Source organism: Salvelinus namaycush, chromosome 28 (genome assembly GCF_016432855.1).
Source record: "Salvelinus namaycush isolate Seneca chromosome 28, SaNama_1.0, whole genome shotgun sequence".
Taxonomy (NCBI): domain Eukaryota; kingdom Metazoa; phylum Chordata; class Actinopteri; order Salmoniformes; family Salmonidae; genus Salvelinus; species Salvelinus namaycush.
The window spans coordinates 4,006,352-4,026,297 of NC_052334.1; the positions used below are offsets into that span (position 1 = coordinate 4,006,352).

Here is a 19,946-nt window from a genome sequence, read left to right on the forward strand (position 1 = left end):
TAATATCTAGAAAACAAGACAATACACGTCCGGATAGATTCTATTGGTTTCAGGTTTCAATTGACGATTTTGATGCCAGGCAACCAGGATTTGCTTTGCCTTTAATTTTCTCCCCGTCTGGAAAATAGTCTATGGGAAAGAGTGCTGTAATAAGAATAATAAACCCTTGTTGTTGGTTTGGGAAATAATCCCTAGACTGGATGGAATATGCTTGGATCGTCTCTGTGATACTAAAATGGCCACTGAAAAGAAGCAGTTTCCCTGATAAAATCAACACGGCTTTTACAGTCTCTACCACCCTCCACCCTCATCCTCCACCCTCACCTCCACCCTCATCCTCCACCCTCACCTCCACCCTCATCCTCCACCCTCACCTCCACCCTCATCCTCCACCCTCACCTCCACCCTCATCCACCCTCATCCTCCACCCTCACCTCCACCCTCACCTCCACCCTCATCCTCCACCCTCACCTCCACCCTCATCCTCCACCCTCACCTCCTACACACTGTGCTTGTACTCTGCTCCCTCTCACTCTCTCCCTTCCCCTCACTCTCTCTTTTTCTCTCTCCCACCCCCCCTCTTCATCTCTCTCTTTCTCTCTTTTACTCTCTCCCCCTCTTCCTCTCTCTTTCTTTCTCTCTTTCACTCTCTCCCTCTCCCCCCCTTTCTTCCCCCCTCTTCCTCTCTCTCTCTCTCTTTCACTCTCTCCCTCTCTCCCCCCTCTTCCTCTCTCTCTCTTTCACTCTCTCCCTCTCTCCCCCCTCTTCCTCTCTCTCTCTCTTTCACTCTCTCCCTCTCCCCACTTTCTTCAACTCCTCTTGCTCTCTCTTTTTTTCTCTCTTTCTCTTGCCATCTTTCTCTCTCTCTCTCCCTCACCCTCTGTGCATTTCACAAGTTCACAAGTTTGATGTCCAATGAGGGCTTCAGTTATTCAGGTTTCACTAGGAATCTCCAATCAACATATTTTTTACTTATATTATGTTCCCATGGGAACACTCGTGTTCTGATGTTCCAATTACCATGGTAACAGTATCAAGTCCCATAGAGTGCCCACAGAGATAGCAACTGCCCTCTCCTTGAGTGTCTAATGGAGTATTGTATTTGTCATATCTGTCATGTATTTATAATAATAGTATATTTGACAGTATGTGCCAGAGATATGTGATTTGCCTGTACCGTATCGTAGAGAATCAGCCAGTATATAAGTCTTATATTCTGGTAAAACTCTGGGATGCAGTAGTCTACCCGTCTGTTTAGATGTCATTCCACTCCTTGTATTCCCGTGTCATATGCCAAAGACAATGTTTATCAAGGAGTGGAATCATAGCTAAAATGTGAAAACCTCGGGGTCCCCGGGACCGAGTTTGGGAAAAGCTGGTTTAACCACACCTCAGACCACCAGTTTCTAGCCTCATCTCCTCTGTTAGGTGTTTTCACCATGCTGATGGTTCCTTATGGTGGAAAAACGGAAAAGTGAACCTCTTTATCTGTCTGTGTGTGTGTGTGTCTACTTCCTGTAGTTGCCTGGTTCACCTTTGACCCCGCGTCAGCCCACCCTGACATCATCCTCTCCAACGACAACCTGACAGTGACGTGCAACAGCTACGATGACAGGGTGGTCATGGGTAATTCCGGCTTCTCCCGCGGTGTGCACTACTGGGAGATCACGGTGGATCGCTATGACAACCACCCGGACCCTGCGTTTGGGGTTGCCCGCGGCGACGTGCTGAAGGACGTGATGCTGGGGAAAGACGATAGGGCCTGGGCCATGTATGTGGACAACAACCGCTCCTGGTTCATGCACAACAACTCACACACCAACAGGTAGGTCACCTGGTACACCTGATACCTCTACACCAACAGGTAGGTCACCTGGTACACCTGATACCTCTACACCAACAGGTAGGTCACCTGGTACACCTGATGTATCCACACCAACAGGTAGGTCACCTGGTACGCACAACAACTCACACACCAACAGGTAGGTCACCTGGTACACCTGATGTATCCACACCAACAGGTAGGTCACCTGGTACACCTGATGTATCCACACCAACAGGTAGGTCACCTGGTACACCTGATGCATCCACACCAACAGGTAGGTCACCTGGTACACCTGATGTATCCACACCAACAGGTAGGTCACCTGGTACACCTGATGCATCCACACCAACAGGTAGGTCACCTGGTATACCTGATGCATCCACACCAACAGGTAGGTCACCTGGTACACCTGATGCATCCACACCAACAGGTAGGTCACCTGGTACACCTGATGTATCCACACCAACAGGTAGGTCACCTGGTACACCTGATGTATCCACACCAACAGGTAGGTCACCTGGTACACCTGATGCATCCACACCAACAGGTAGGTCACCTGGTACACCTGATGTATCCACACCAACAGGTAGATCACCTGGTACACCTGATGTATCCACACCAACAGGTAGGTCACCTGGTACACCTGATGCATCCACACCAACAGGTAGGTCACCTGGTACACCTGATGTATCCACACCAACAGGTAGGTCACCTGGTACACCTGATGCATCCACACCAACAGGTAGGTCACCTGGTACACCTGATGTATCCACACCAACAGGTAGGTCACCTGGTACACCTGATGTATCCACACCAACAGGTAGGTCACCTGGTACACCTGATGTATCCACACCAACAGGTAGGTCACCTGGTACACCTGATGCATCCACACCAACAGGTAGGTCACCTGGTACACCTGATGCATCCACACCAACAGGTAGGTCACCTGGTACACCTGATGTATCCACACCAACAGGTAGGTCACCTGGTACACCTGATGTATCCACACCAACAGGTAGGTCACCTGGTAAACCTGATGCATCCACACCAACAGGTAGGTCACCTGGTACACCTGATGTATCCACACCAACAGGTAGGTCACCTGGTACACCTGATGCATCCACACCAACAGGTAGGTCACCTGGTACACCTGATGCATCCACACCAACAGGTAGGTCACCTGGTACACCTGATGTATCCACATCAACAGGTAGGTCACCTGGTACACCTGATGCATCCACACCAACAGGTAGGTCACCTGGTACACCTGATGTATCCACACCAACAGGTAGGTCACCTGGTACACCTGATGCATCCACACCAACAGGTAGGTCACCTGGTATACCTGATGCATCCACACCAACAGGTAGGTCACCTGGTACACCTGATGCATCCACACCAACAGGTAGGTCACCTGGTACACCTGATGCATCCACACCAACAGGTAGGTCACCTGGTATACCTGATGCATCCACACCAACAGGTAGGTCACCTGGTACACCTGATGCATCTACACCAACAGGTAGGTCACCTGGTACACCTGATGCATCTACACCAACAGGTAGGTCACCTGGTATACCTGATGCATCCACACCAACAGATAGGTCACCTGGTACACCTGATGCATCCACACCAACAGGTAGGTCACCTGGTACACCTGATGCATCCACACAAACAGGTAGGTCACCTGGAACACCTGATGCATCCACACCAACAGGTAGGTCACCTGGTACACCTGATGCATCCACACCAACAGCTAATGGAGAGGCTTTGTCTAATGAAACACCAACCAATCCACTCTGGCTAGTGTAACAGTGTTGCTTCCGTCCCTCTCCTCGCCCCTGACCTGGGCTCAAACTAGTGACCCTCTGAACACATCGACAACAGTCACCCGCAAAGCATCGTTACCTATCGCTCCATAAAAGCCGCGGTCCTTGCAGAGCAAGAGAAACAACTACTTCAAGGTCTCCGAGCGAGTGACGTCAAAGATTGAAACGCTACTAGCGCACACTGCTAACTAGCTAGCCATTTCACACCGGTTACTCTCACCCACCTCCTCCTTCCCCACAGCAACCAGTGATCCAGGTCACGGCACCAATGTAACAGTGTTACTTCCGTCCCTCTCCTTGCCCCAACCTGAACTCGAAACATGGAGCCTCTGAACTCATCGACAACAGTCACCCTCGAAACATCGTTACTTATCGCTCCACAAAAGCCGCGGGGAAACTACTTCAAGGTCTCATAGCGAGTGACGTCACCGATTTTTAAACACAACTAGTTGCTAACATACTGACCATTTCACACCGGTTACACGACTGTGAAGATACTGTTGCTATTACCTGTATGCTTAAGATGTGTCAGTAGGACTCAAATAACATTTAATTGTATTTGTCACATGCTTGTAGACATAGTGAAATGCTTACGGTCCTTTTCCAACAGTGCAAGTTGTTATTTTTTAAGAAGAAAAAAAAAGGACTGTAGGTATTTACAGTGCTTTCAGAAAGTATTCACACCCCTTTACCTATTCCACATTTTGTTGCGTTATAAAGTGATTAAATAGATATTTATTCTCACCATAGTGTTGACTCAAGGGTGGGAATACTTACTGTATGTAAATGAGATATTTCAGTATTTCATTTATTTATTTTTTATCAACTATTTTTTTTTAGACATGCGTTCTCTTTGTCATTATTAATAATTGTAATAATTCATAAAGATTTTTTTAATGACGAAAATCCGGTGTTTCTACGTCAAACAGTTGTGCATTCGGAAAGTATTCAGACCCCTTGACTTTTCCCCCACTTTGTTACGTTACAGCCTTATTCTAAAATGGATTAAATAGTTTTTTTCTTCCTCATCCATCTACACACAATACCCCATAATGACATCACAAGACCCCATAATGACATCACAAGACCCCATAATGACATCGCAATACCCCATAATGACATCACAATACCCCATAATGACAAAGCAAAAACAGGTTTTTCGATTTGGGTGGAGTGCTGCAGAGATGGTTGTCTTTCTGGAAGGTTCTCCCATCTCCACAGAGGAACTCCGGAGCTCTCTCAGAGTGACCATCGGGTTTTTGGTCACCTCCCTGACCAAGGCCCTTCTCCCCCGATTACTCAGTTGGGCTGGGCGGCCAGCTCTAGGAATACTTTTGGTGGTTCCAAACTTCTTCCATTTAAGAATGATGGAGGCCACTGTGTTCTTGGGGACCTTCAATGCTGCAGAAATGTTTTGGTACCCTTCCCCAGATCTGTGACTCGACACAATCCTGTCTCTGAGCTCTACGGACAATTCCTTCAACCTCATGGCTTTGTTTTTGCTCTGACATGCACTGTCAACTGTGGGACCTTATATAGACAGGTGTGTGCCTTTCCAAATCATGTCCAATCAATTGAATTTACCACAGGTGGACTCAAATAAAGTTGTAGAAACATCTCAAGGATGATCAATGGAAACAGGATGCACCTGAGCTCAATTTTGAGTATTATAGCAAAGGGTCTGAATACTTATGTAAATAAGGTATTTCTGTTTTTTTATACATTTGCTAAAATTTCAGGAAAACCTGTAATTCACTTTGTCATTATGGGGTTTTGCGTGTAGATTAATGAGAATTTTATATTCTTTTATCAATTTTAGAATAAGGCTGTAACGTAACAAAATGTGGACAAAGGGAAGGGGTCTGCATACTGTATACTATGCATACTGTATGTATTTGACATTCTGTGTTTCTCTTCAGGACGGACGGGGGCGTCAGTAAAGGAGCTACAGTAGGAGTGTTGTTAGACTTCACCAGAGGGATCCTCATCTTCCTCATCAACGACGAACAGCAGGGTCCTGTGGCCTTCGAAGGCATCGAGGGGCTCTACTACCCTGCTATCAGCCTCAACCGAAACGTACAGGTAACATAGAAACAACGTTATAGCCCCAACGTAGAAACAACGTTATAGCCCCAACGTAGAAACAACGTTATAGCCCCAACGTAGAAACAACGTTATAGCCCCAACGTAGAAACAACGCTATAGCCCCAACGTAGAAACAACGTTATAGCCCCAACGTAGAAACAACGTTATAGCCCCAACGTAGAAACAACGTTATAGCCCCAACGTAGAAACAACGTTATAGCCCCAACGTAGAAACAACGTTATAGCCCCAATGTAGAAACAACGTTATAGCCCCAGCGTAGAAACAACGTTATAGCCCCAACGTAGAAACAACGTTATAGCCCCAACGTAGAAACAACGTTATAGCCCCAACGTAGAAACAACGTTATAGCCCCAACGTAGAAACAACGTTATAGCCCCAATGTAGAAACAACGTTATATAAACAACATAGAAACAACGTTATAGCCCCAATGTAGAAACAATGTTATATAAACAACATAGAAACAACGTTATAGCCCCAACGTAGAAACAACGTTATAGCCCCAACGTAGAAACAACGTTATAGCCCCAACGTAGAAACAACGCTATAGCCCCAACGTAGAAACAACGTTATAGCCCCAACGTAGAAACAACGTTATAGCCCCAACGTAGAAACAACGCTATAGCCCCAACGTAGAAACAACGTTATAGCCCCAACATAGAAACAACGCTATAGCCCCAACGTAGAAACAACGTTATAGCCCCAACGTAGAAACAACGCTATAGCCCCAACGTAGAAACAACGTTATAGCCCCAACGTAGAAACAACGTTATAGCCCCAACGTAGAAACAACGTTATAGCCCCAACGTAGAAACAACGCTATAGCCCCAACGTAGAAACAACGTTATAGCCCCAACGTAGAAACAACGCTATGATGTCCAGGTAGCCCCCAAAGTAGAAACACTATTCTAATAGGTAACATTGCCACAACAGAGAAAGAACGGTATACCAACCCAGATACACGCAACGTAGAAACAACGTTTACAATAACCAGGAAGCCCCAACATAGAAACAATGTTATACCAACCGCAAAGTCCAGGTAACATTGCCACAGCATAGACACAACATTACCCCAACCTGGCTAGCACCTCCTGTGCAGAGAGAGGATCCAGAGAGGCTTTCTATTCTACACAATATCTATGAATATCTAAAAGATTATGCATATATATCAAATTATTCATGCCTGTAGACAGCTTCCTCATCTATATTCATATGTATAGAGGCCCACGGTGGGCGCGTCATAGTGAAGCATTCCAGCATTCCATAGTGAAGCTCTTGCTGCTGGTGATTCTCTGATCCACCTCTACGCAGACGACATCATACTGTATATTTCTGGCCCTTCTTTGGACACTGTGCAAACAAACCTCCAAACGAGCTTTAACGCCATACAACTCTCATTCCGTGGCCTCCAACTGCTTTTAAATGCTAGTAAAACTAAATGCTGCCCGCACCCTCCCGCCCGACTAGCATCACTACTCTGGACGGTTCTGACTTAGAATATGTGGACAACTACAAATACCTAGGTGTCTGGTTAGACTGTAAACTCTCCTTTCAGACTCACATTAAGCATCTCCAATCCAAAGTTAAATCAAGAATCGGCTTCCAATTGCGCAACAAAGCCTCCTTCTCTCATGCTGCCAAACATACCCTCGTAAAACTGAATATCCTACCGATCCTTGACTTTGGCGATGTAATTTAAGAAATAGCGTCCAACACTCTACTCAGCAAACTGGATGTAGTCCATCACAGTGCCATCCGTTTTATCACCAAAGCCCCATATACCACCCACCACTGCGACCTGTATGCTCTCGTTGGCTGGCCCTCACTACATATTCGTCGCCAAACCCACTGGCTTCAGCTCATCTATAAGTCTTTGCTAGGTAAAGCCCCGCCTTATCTCAGCTCACTGGTCACCATAAAAACACCCACCCGTAACACGCGCTCCAGTAGGTATATTTCACTGGTCATCCCCAAAGCCAACACTTCCTTGGGCCGCCTTTCCTTCCAGTTCTCTGCTGCCAATAACTGGAACGAATTGCAAAAATCACTGAAGCTGGAGTCTTATATCTCCCTCTCTAACTTTAAGCATCAGCTGTCAGAGCAGCTTACCGGTCACTGTACCTGTACACAGCCCATCTGTAAATAGCACACCCAACTACCTCATCCCCATATTGTTACTTATCCTCTTTCTCTTTTGCACCCCAGTATCTCTACTTGCACATCATCATCTGCTCATCTATCACTCCAGTGTTAATGCTAAATTGTAATTATTTTGCCTCTACGGCCTATTTATTGCCTTACCTCCCTACTCTTCTTCATTTACACACACTGTACATAGATTTTTCTATTGTGTTATTGACTGTAAGTTTATGTGTAACTCTGTGTTGTTGTTGTTTTTGTCTCACTGCTTTGCTTTATCTTGGCCAGGCCGCAGTTGTAAATGAGAACTTATTCTCAACTGGCCTACCTGGTTAAATAAAGGTTAAATAAAATAAAATTCCAGGTGAAGCTGGTTGAGAGAATACCAAGAGTGTGCAAAGCTATCATCAAGGCAAAGGGTGGCTACTTTGAAGAATATCAAATATAAAATATATTTTGATTTGTTTAACAGTTTTTTGGTTACTAAATGATTCCATATGTGATATTTCATAAACTCAGCAAAAAAAGAAACGTCCTCTCACTGTCAACTGCGTTTATTTTCAGCAAACTTAACATGTGTAAATATTTGTATGAACATAACAGGATTCAACAACTGAGACATAAACTGAACCAGTTCCACAGACATGTGACTAACAGAAATTGAATAATGTGTCCCTGAACAAAGGGGGTGTCAAAATCAAAAGTAACAGTCAGTATCTGGTGTGGCCACCTGCTGCATTAAGTACTGCAGTGCATCTCCTCCTCATGGACTGCACCAGATTTTCCAGTTCTTGCTGTGTGATGTTACCCCACTCTTCCACCAAGGCACCTGCAAGTTCCCGGACATTTCTGATGGGAATGGCCCTAGCCCTCACCCTCCGATCCAACAGGTCCCAGACATGCTCAATGGGATTGAGATCCGGGCTCTTCGCTGTCCTTGGCAGAACACTGACATTCCTGTCTTGCAGGAAATCACACACAGAACGAGCAGTATGGCTGGTGGCATTGTCATGCTGGAGGGTCATGTCAGGATGAGCCTGCAGGAAGGGTACCACATGAGGGAGGAGGATGTCTTCCCTGTAACGCACAGCGTTGAGATTGCCTGTAATGACAACAAGCTCAGTCCGATGATGCTGTGACACACCGCCCCAGACCATGACGGACCCTCCACCTCCAAATCGATCCCGCTCCACAGTACAGGCCTCGGTGTAACGCTCATTCCTTCGACGATAAACGCGAATCCGACCAGCACCCCTGGTGAGACAAAACCGCGACTCGTCAGTGAAGAGCACTTTTTGCCAGTCCTGTCTGGTCCAGCAACGGTGGGTTTGTGCCCATAGGCGACGTTGTTGCCGGTGATGTCTGGTGAGGACCTGCCTTACAACAGGCCTACAAACCCTCAGTCCAGCCTCTCTCAGCCTGTTGCGGACAGTCTGAGCACTGATGGAGGGATTGTGCGTTCCTGGTGAAGATCTGTGAAGTTATTTGGATTTTTACGAATTATCTTTAAAAGACAGGGTCCTGAAAAAGGGACGTTTATTTTTTTGCTGAGTTTAGTTTTGATGTCTTCACCATTATTCTACAGTGTAGAAAATAGTAAAAATAAAGATAAACCCTGGATTGAGTAGGTGTGTCCAAACTTTTGACTGGTATTGTAAGTGACGTGAAGCTTGAGACAGACATTTGTAGTTCTGTATGATAGCCACATTAGCAACTAATTAACATTCAATTTTTTGTGAGGGGGACAGGGGTAAATACAGGGCGAATATATTAATAAAAGTCACCTTGTCCTAGAGAGATGTACACGGTTGTCAAAACGTCACGCCAGAGTAAGCCTCCACTAAACACAAACCCTCATATGAAGTCTTTCTAAAAATCCCCTACGGAAAAAATGAATGGTGGAAAAAAACAAATTGGAACCATTTCCTTGTTTGACCGCTAGGTTTTATGGATATTATGGCTCTATTGGTAATGGTAATGCAGTGCTTGCTAACACCTCATGCAGACACCAGCAGCAGTGATACAGTAGCTTAGTCTATTTCTCATTAGTTCAACAGCTCCACCTGCTGTTCAATACCTGCAATGACATCTATATACAGATAATTGTTCGATCTGCTTCGAGAAATATTATTTTCTGCTGCTAGGATATGAGGAGGAGGAGGATGAGGAAGAAGGAGGAAGATTATGATTTTGTTTGTTCTGTAGGTGACCCTGCACACCGGCCTGCCCATTCCTGACTTCTACACTCCAGGAGAAGCAGACCTGTCTGGCTCAGTGTGTTAAGGAGTTGACTCAGCACTGCAGTGAAGCAAGACAAGACAAGGGCTACGTCCCAAATGGCACACTATAGCGCACCCTATTCCCTTCATAGTACACAGGGCTCATAGAGCTCTGGTCAAACGTAGTGCACTATATAGGGAATAGGGTGCCATTTGGGACTCAGAGAATGGCAACAAGCTGCTCACCGTCTGGGCTCTCTAAGTGTGGACCCAAATGGCACCCTATACCCTATTTAGTGCACTACTCTTAGCCAAAGTCATGCTAAAATGAGTCTGCTATATAAGGAATAGGGTTCCATTTAGGGCTCGTTCAACTCACAGCCATGTGCACAACACCACGTCCCTATTCCCTAGCTTCTATAGACCAACCAGGCCCATTGTCATACGTCAGATAGTGTAACCTTCGCCTGTTGATCGCAGGACTAGCGTTGGGTTGGAGTGACGTCAGTGCCTGACGCCAGACAATGCTCCTGACCTCTACAGACCACTGGACGGTCCGGACCCATAGCCTTGACTGTACAGTACAAGATCCTCTCAATACTCATACAGTTACTGTACATACCTACTGAGCCATCAACACCCAACTCTCAACTGGAAATGGAACTCTGATTTGGCTTACTGCCCTGTCTTAACATGTCAATTATTAGGATTGGTTGAAAAGTGAACTAGATTCATCCATCCAACCAATCCAAGAAGACTACTTACTACTCATCACCAGACTCTAGAACCCCTCTGGACTCTAGAACCCTGCCCTGTTAGTTCTGGTTCTAGATCTCTGAAGAAGACAACATAATATGTCATCATAGAACCTTTAACTTTAGACATTCTCTGTCTCTCTGTGTCTCTGTGTCTCTGTGTCTCTCTCTCTGTCTCTCTGTCTCTCTGTGTCTCTCTGTGTCTCTGTCTCTCTGTCTCTCTGTGTCTCTCTCTCTGTGTCTCTGTGTCTCTCTGTGTCTCTCTGTCTCTCTGTCTCTCTGTGTCTCTCTCTCTGTCTCTCTGTGTCTCTGTGTCTCTCTCTCTCTCAGCCACACACACACACACACACACACACACACACACACACACACACACACACACACACACACACACACACACACACACACACACACACACACACACACACACACACACACACACACACACACACACACACACACACACACACACGACCCTGTTACCATAGTCTGTACAAACCACTTCTCCACACTAACATTTCAACAGAATCCTTGTCGCACCAAACACACATACATGAGACTGCAGAAAGGAACAAGAGTGGATTACCCTTGACGACAGCCAGGGGGAGCAGAAGAGGACACTCATCTGCCTGCTGAAGAGGCCCGCTGGGCAAAAACAGGTTGAATCAAGGTTGTTTCCACGTCATTTCAACCAAAGAAATTCAATGTGATGACGTTGACTCAATGCGGAAAACGGATTGGATTTGAAAAAAAGTAATCAACGTAAAGAGAACTCTGTCATTGTTTTCACCAAACTTGTAACTTAAATCCAATGACATGCTGATATGAGTTCCAAATATCACCCTATTCCCTTTGTAGTACACTACTTTAGACCAGGGCCCATAGGGTAGTGCACTACTTTAGACCAGGGCCCATAGGGTAGTGCACTACTTTAGACCAGGGCCCATAGGGTAGTGGACTACTGTTGATCATGGCCCATAGGGTAGTGCACTACTTTAGACCAGGGCCCATAGGGTAGTGCACTACTTTAGACCAGGGCCCATAGGGTAGTGCACTACTTTAGACCAGGGCCCATAGGGTAGTGCACTACTGTTGACCAGGGCCCATAGGGTAGTGCACTACTGTTGACCAGGGCCCATAGGGTAGTGCACTACTGTTGACCAGGGCCCATAGGGTAGTGCACTACTGTTGACCAGGGCCCATAGGGTAGTGGACTACTGTTGATCATGGCCCATAGGGTAGTGCACTACTGTTGACCAGGGGCCATAGGGTAGTGCACTACTTTAGACCAGGGCCCATAGGGTAGTACACTACTTTAGACCAGGGCCCATAGGGTAGTGCACTACTTTAGACCAGGGCCCATAGGGTAGTGCACTACTTTAGACCAGGGCCCATAGGGTAGTGCACTACTGTTGACCAGGGCCCATAGGGTAGTGGACTACTGTTGATCATGGCCCATAGGGTAGTGCACTACTGTTGACCAGGGCCCATAGGGTAGTGCACTACTGTTGACCAGGGCCCATAGGGTAGTGCACTACTGTTGACCAGGGCCCATAGGGTAGTGTACTACTGTTGATCATGGCCCATAGGGTAGTGCACTACTGTTGACCAGGGCCCATAGGGTAGTGCACTACTTTAGACCAGGGCCCATAGGGTAGTACACTACTTTAGACCAGGGCCCATAGGGTAGTGCACTACTTTAGACCAGGGCCCATAGGGTAGTGCACTACTTTAGACCAGGGCCCATAGGGTAGTGCACTACTGTTGACCAGGGCCCATAGGGTAGTGGACTACTGTTGATCATGGCCCATAGGGTAGTGCACTACTTTAGACCAGGGCCCATAGGGTAGTGCACTACTGTTGACCAGGGCCCATAGGGTAGTGCACTACTTTAGACCAGGGCCCATAGGGTAGTACACTACTTTAGACCAGGGCCCATAGGGTAGTGCACTACTTTAGACCAGGGCCCATAGGGTAGTGCACTACTGTTGACCAGGGCCCATAGGGTAGTGCACTACTGTTGACCAGGGCCCATAGGGTAGTGGACTACTGTTGATCATGGCCCACAGGGTAGTGCACTACTTTAGACCAGGGCCCATAGATAATTGCTTCTCTCAAACTGGCCCGTAGGGTTCTGGTCAAATGTAGAGCCCCACATAGAGAACCGGGTGTCATGTGGGACGGACCGCCACGTGGGACGGACCGCCAGGTGGGACGGACTGTAGACATGGACTGTATTTCTATTGTATTCTGTAAATTAGACGCTACCAGTGGCTTTGCTTTTTAAACCTGAATCTTATCCGTAGTTTGTAACCAACGAAATACAGTCGACTTATTCTATTCTACTAAGAAGACCTTTATTTATTCAAAAGGTAGGGTACATCCCACATGGCGGTCCCTATACAACTACTTCTGCCCAGGGCTCTTTGGGATGCCACATCCTCTGTTTCGCCACATCTGTCAGTGAGATAGATATAAAACGCTGAATATATGTCTGTCTGTTCGTGCGTCCCATTCGTTGGTGGTGTTGGCGGTGGTGTTGGGGGTGGAGGTGGTGTTGGGGGTGGAGGTGGTGTTGGGGGTGGTGTTGGGGGTGGTTGGGGGTGGAGGTGGTGTTGGGGGTGGAGGTGGTGTTGGGGGTGGGGGTGGAGGTGGTGGTGGAGGTGGTGGTGGTGTTGGGGGTGGAGGTGGTGTTGGGGGTGGTGTTGGGGGTGGTTGGGGTGTTGGGGGTGGAGGTGGTGTTGGGGGTGGTGTTGGGGGTGGAGGTGGTGTTGGGGGTGGGGGTGGAGGTGGTGGTGGAGGTGGTGTTGGGGGTGGAGGTGGTGTTGGAGGTGGTGTTGGGGTGGAGGTGGTGTTGGGGGTGGAGGTGGTGTTGGGGGTGGTGTTGGGGGTGGAGGTGGTGTTGGGGGTGGTGGTGGTGGTTGGGGTGGTGTTGGGGGTGGAGGTGGTGTTGGGGGTGGGGGTGGAGGTGGTGGTGGAGGTGGTGGTGGTTGGGGTGGTGTTGGGGGTGGAGGTGGTGGTGGAGGTGGTGGTGGTTGGGGTGGTGTTGGCGATAATGTATTTATATTTTTTATTGAACCTTTATTTAACTAGACAAGTCAGTTTAAGAACACGTTTTTATAACGCTGGATGGTTTCACTCCTACATTGTTCTGCTCTGAATAAGGTGCTACTGCAACTCAGCGTGCTAATGCTCTTCCTGTAGAGGACCGAATCCTAGGGTCCCATATAGCACCCTATTCCCTACAGAGTGAACTACTTTACACCAGTGGCCATAGGGCTCTGGTCAAAAGTAGTGCACTAACTAGGGAAGGGGTTCTCAAAGTGGGGTCCGCAGAGGTACTGTAGGGTATCTGTTGTCAGATCTCAATATATACACTTCATGACCAAAAGTATGTGGACACCTACTCGTCAAATATCTCATTCCAAAATCATGGGCATTAATATGGAGTTGGTTCCCCCTTTCCTGCTATAACAGCCTCCACTCTTCTGGGAAGGCTTTCCTCTAGATTATGAAACATTGCTGTGGGGATTTGCTTCCATTCAGCCACAAGAGCATTAGTGAGGTTGGGGACTGATGTTGGGTGATTAGGCCTGGCTCAAAGTCGGCGTTCTAATTCATTCCAAAGGTGTTCGATGGGGTTGAGGTCAGGGCTCTGTGCAGGCCAGTCAAGTTCTTCCACACCGATCTCGACAAACCATTTCTGTACGGACCTCGCTTTGTGCACGGGGGCATTGTCATGCTGAAACAGGAAAGGGCCTTCCCCAAACTATTGCCACAAAGTTGGAAGCACAGAATTGTCTAGAATGTCATTGTATGCTGTAGCGTTAAGATTTCCCTTCACTGGAACTAAGGGACCTAGCCCGAACCATGAAAAACATGGCTGTCCCGTTTTGTCTGCTTGTGTGGCCTACTACTTCGCGGCTGAGCCGTTGTTGCTACTAGATGTTTGCACTTCACAATAACAGCACTTACAGTTGACCGGGGCAGCTCTAGCAGGGCAGAAATTTGACAAACTGACCTGTAGGAAAGGTGGCATCCTATGACGGTGCCACGTTGAAAGTCATTAAGCTCTTCAGTACGGGCCATTCTAATGCCAATGTTTGTCTATGGAGATCGCATGGCTGTGTGCTTGATTTTATACACCTGTCAGCAAACGGGTGTGGCTGAAATAGCCGAATCCACTAAATTGAAGGGGTGTCCACATACTTTTTCCACATATAGTCAATATTACTATCAACAACAGATTAAAATAATTTTGGGGCGAAGGGATCCGTGGAAGAGTGTAATACAATAAAATACAATGTAATTTTATTAATCTACACTTTTCGGTTCTCAACCCTGTGCCTGGGAGGCTTACAGGGATATTGGTATCTACAGTACTCCACCAATTGTACATTTTTCAACTCAATACCCCCAAAATATTGTTTTTACAAACATAAATGCACTGTAATTTAAGCTTTAAAATGGCAATGATTTCTTTCTGCCTCGTGGCAAAAATGAGTAGAATTGCAGGAAATTCGGCAACATTTTCTCGTTGCCGAGAGACGGCTCTTTAAAACGTTCCTTCCCCGGGGGCCAAAGATTTCGTCCGGCCACGCACAGCCAAAGTCATAGTAGAAGTCCTTGTATGCTATTTCAATCTCACTCGAGTTGTGTTCTGATTTATGAATTTGAGAACCCCTTATCTAAGACATAGGACTAAAGGGGAACTTCATAGTTTTTGTACTATTGTTCTTGAAAATGCTCTTTATGTGAAGGAGATTGTATAGATGGATTGATTATTGATGTTTAGACAGAGAGTATCTTTGTTTGTGGATTTTTCACATAACATTGTTGTTCCTTTTTTTATGTTTTTACTTAATATGAATTTAATTAATGCATATGTTAATTAATGATGAATAGAATATCCCATGAAGTGAAGGTATTAGCTATCTACAAGCAGGACTGTTTCCTGGTTGTCTACAAGCAGGACTGTTTCCTGGTTGTCTACAAGCAGGACTGTTTCCTGGTTGTCTACAAGCAGGGCTGTTTCCTGGTTGTCTACAAGCAGGACTGTTTCCTGGTTGTCTACAAGCAGGACTGTTTCCTGGTTGTCTACAAGCAGGACTGTTTCCTGGTTGTCTACAAGCAGGACTGTTTCCTGGTTGTCTACAAGCAGGACTGTTTCCTGGTTGTCCAAAAGCAGGACTGTTTCCTGGTTGTCTACAAGCAGGGCTGTTTCCTGGTTGTCTACAAGCAGGACTGTTTCCTGGTTGTCTACAAGCAGGACTGTTTCCTGGTTGTCTACAAGCAGGACTGTTTCCTGGTTGTCTACAAGCAGGACTGTTTCCTGGTTGTCTACAAGCAGGACTGTTTCCTGGTTGTCTACAAGCAGGACTGTTTCCTGGTTGTCTACAAGCAGGGCTGTTTCCTGGTTGTCTACAAGCAGGACTGTTTCCTGGTTTTCTACAAGCAGGACTGTTTCCTGGTTGTCTACAAGCAGGGCTGTTTCCTGGTTGTCTACAAGCAGGACTGTTTCCTGGTTTTCTACAAGCAGGACTGTTTCCTGGTTGTCTACAAGCAGGACTGTTTCCTGGTTGTCTACAAGCAGGACTGTTTCCTGGTTGTCTACAAGCAGGACTGTTTCCTGGTTGTCTACAAGCAGGACTGTTTCCTGGTTGTCTACAAGCAGGACTGTTTCCTGGTTGTCTACAAGCAGGACTGTTGACAGGGAGTGGCAAGAAGTAAAATGATAGCACAATCAGACTGGTACCCAGGCTAGCGCTAGTGGTTTATGGGCTACAAAACCTTCAGAAAAAAAGACAGGATGATATCTCTTGTTCAACCTTCATGGCAGTCTTTTCACCTAGAGCAACTCTCGAACAACTCTAGACCTACTGTAGTGTTTAGTTCAGCACACAATTCCTGTGTCCCAAATATGGCACCCAATTCCCTATTTAGGGCACTACATTTGACCTGGGCCCATAGGTCTCTCGTCAAAAGTAGTGAACTATATAGCGAATTGGGTGCCATTTGGGACACAGGCAGTGAGATCAGTGACACTTGACATTCACCCTGAAATTATCCCTTTAAAATCCATTCAAAATCCCTTTAAAATCCATTCAAAATCCCTTTAACATCCATTTAAAATCTATTTAAAATCCCTTTAAAAATCCCTTTAAAATCCATTCAAAATCCCTTTAAAATCCATTCAAACCCCTTTAAAAACCCTTTCAAATGGGCCAACTACAGAGGATGTATGTCTTGAGGCATCCTTTGTGTAAGCGTATTCATTTATTTGATGTCATTAGGAATCAAACAAAGCACTCTACTGGGTGATTTGGATGGTCATCACCCATCTTCCAACTGACGGTTATTTGGGGTGTTGGTTATTTGGGGTGTTGGTAGGAGCTATGGTGATATATTTGGGGTGTTGGTTATTTGGGGTGTTGGTAGGAGCTATGGTGATATATTTGGGGTGTTGGTTATTTGGGGTGTTGGTAGGAGCTATGGTGATATATTTGGGGTGTTGGTAGGCCTATGGAGATATATTTGGGGTGTTGGTAGGCCTATGGAGATATATTTGGGGTGTTGGTAGGCCTATGGAGATATATTTGGGGTGTTTGGTTATTTGGGGTGTTGGTAGGAGCTATGGTGATATATTTGGGGTGTTGGTAGGCCTATGGAGATATATTTGGGGTGTTTGGTTATTTGGGGTGTTGGTAGGAGCTATGGAGATACAGTGCATTCGGAAGGTATTCAGACCCCTTCACTTTTTCCACATTTTGTTACGTTACAGCCTTATTATAAAATGGATTAAATCGTTTTTCCCCTCATTAATCAACACACAATACCCCATAATGACATCACAATACCCCATAATGACATCACAATACCCCATAATGATAAAGCAAAAACAGGTTTTTAGAAAATCTTTCCCTCGATCCTGACTAGTTTCCCAGTCCCTGCCGCTGAAAAACATCCCCAAAGCATTATGCTGCCACCACCATGCTTCACCGTCAGGGTGGGGCCAGGTTTCCTCCAGACGTGACTCTTGGCATTCAGGCCAAAGAGTTCAATATTGGTTTCATCAGACCAGATAATCTTTTTTCTCATGGTCTGAGAGTCTTTTAGGTGCCTTTTGGCAAACTCCAAGCAGGCTGTCATGTGCCTTTTACTGAGGAGTGGCTTCCATCTGGCCACTCTACCATAAAGGCCTGATTGGTAGATGCTGCAGAGATGGTTGCTGCAGAGATGGAAGTTTCTCCCATCTCCACAGAGGAACTGGAGCTCTGCCAGAGTGACCATCGGGTTCTTGGTCACCTCGCTGACCAAGGCCATTCTCCAACCGATTGCTCAGTTTGGCCGGGCGACTAACTCTAGGAAGAGTCTTGGTGGTTCCAAACTTCTTCCATTTAACAATGATAGAGGCCACTGTATTCTTGGGGACTTTTCAATGCTGCAGACATTTTTTTGGTACCCTTCCCCAGATCTGTGCCTCGACACAATCCTGTCTCAGAGCTCTACGGACAATTAGAGTAGAGCTCTGAGACACAGGATTGAAGTTTTCCCCTAGACGCTGATCTTGGGTCAGTTTTGCATATTCCTCATGGTTGGTTAAGGTTGTGGATTGGAGGAGAGGAAGATGATCCTAGATCTGTATCGAGAGGACATTTCACCCTGGAACTCATTAATGCCATTGCCAACTCTCTAAACACGTAGTTGTTTTTGCTGTTCGCCTCTTTGTTGAGTCATTATGGAGACTGCCCAAAAAATATCTACACAGGCCCAGCACTGAGGAGGGCACTGGACGTGTGTGTGTGTGTTTGTGTGTGTGTGTGTGTGTGTGTGTGTGTGTGTGTGTGTGTGTGTGTGTGTGTGTGTGTGTGTGTGTGTGTGTGTGTGTGTGTGTGTGTGTGTGTGTGTGTGTGTAAGAGGAAGAGAGCGAGTAACGGGTAGACGGAGGGGACGGACAGGTAGACGGAGGGGGACTGAGACAGAGAGAGATGGGGGAGGGAGACAGAGAGAGGGGGGGAAGACAGAGATAGAGAGGGGGAGGGAGACAGAGAGTGGGGGGGGAGACAGAGAGAGATGGGGGAGGGAGACAGAGAGAGGGGGGAGGGAGACAGAGAGTGGGGGGGGGACAGAGAGAGAGATAGAGAGGGGGAGGGAGACAGAGAGTGGGGGGAGACAGAGAGAGCGAGGAGGGGTTGGGCACAGAGAGGGGGAGGGTCATCTCTGATCTAGGCCAAATTAAGACAAAGATGGTCATTATCCCAATGTTATATAACTATTCCAGTATACAAATTAAATTATCATTCTTTTGTAAACTAGTTTTTTATGCAATTTGGAGACTGAATTTATATTAGATTCAACCAAATACAAATGTGTAGATACTATCGGTACTGGAAGGTTGATGTTGAACTATTGGTATAATTCATCCATAGTCATTGTAGTTTCTCCAAACCAGCTGTATAGACCAAGTTGTCTGATCATTTAAGTCATTTAAGGTGCCTAATCCAAGAAGATGTGAGTTGAATGAAATACAAGTTTGAGCGCAGGAACCCCCGTGGACAGTGGTGGTATTAAAAAAGGAAATGAGTCCTGACATTCCCTCAAGACAACCTTTCTTTACTCTCCTAATTTAGCATATTTTAGCATTCTAGAATTTACATATACGGTCGCTGGGCGACATACAAGTAGGCAGTTCTCTCAATGTATATAATGTGCGCTTAAGCAATGTGCGTCTGAAATCTAAAGTGATAAAAATGTATGCTCTGCTTGGCGGATTATACAAAAGGTCCAATGTCCTTAAACATTGATTATACTTTACATATAGTCTGTTTACTTATATGTCAATAAAGACAAATGTTGCTATTGTTATGATTATTGTTATTACTATATTTGGAATTGTTGCTATTATTAATGATCTCTCTTGGTGTTTTCTGTATCTGTGAATTCAATAAAATGATAAGTGTCCAAAAACATTTTTCCAATATTTTTCTCTGCACTCATCTGCCAGAGGTTGAGAGGTTGGGAAACGTCACACCTCCGCCTCCATGCACATTAAAGAGGATAGGGAGGAGGAGACT

The 19,946-nt window shown here is 46.2% G+C and overlaps 1 protein-coding gene across 1 annotated transcript in view; it reads left to right on the plus strand.

Annotated features, from left to right (window-relative positions):
- trim9 (tripartite motif containing 9) overlaps positions 1–10,181 on the plus strand; it is a 66,876-nt gene extending 56,695 nt beyond the window's left edge. Inside the window, exons 8-10 of the mRNA XM_038967643.1 lie at positions 1,522–1,771; positions 5,574–5,736; positions 10,104–10,181. Coding sequence (XP_038823571.1) covers positions 1,522–1,771; positions 5,574–5,736; positions 10,104–10,181 — 491 coding nt within the window. The remainder of the gene's footprint in view (positions 1–1,521; positions 1,772–5,573; positions 5,737–10,103) is intronic.
- The last annotated feature ends 9,765 nt before the right edge of the window (positions 10,182–19,946 follow it).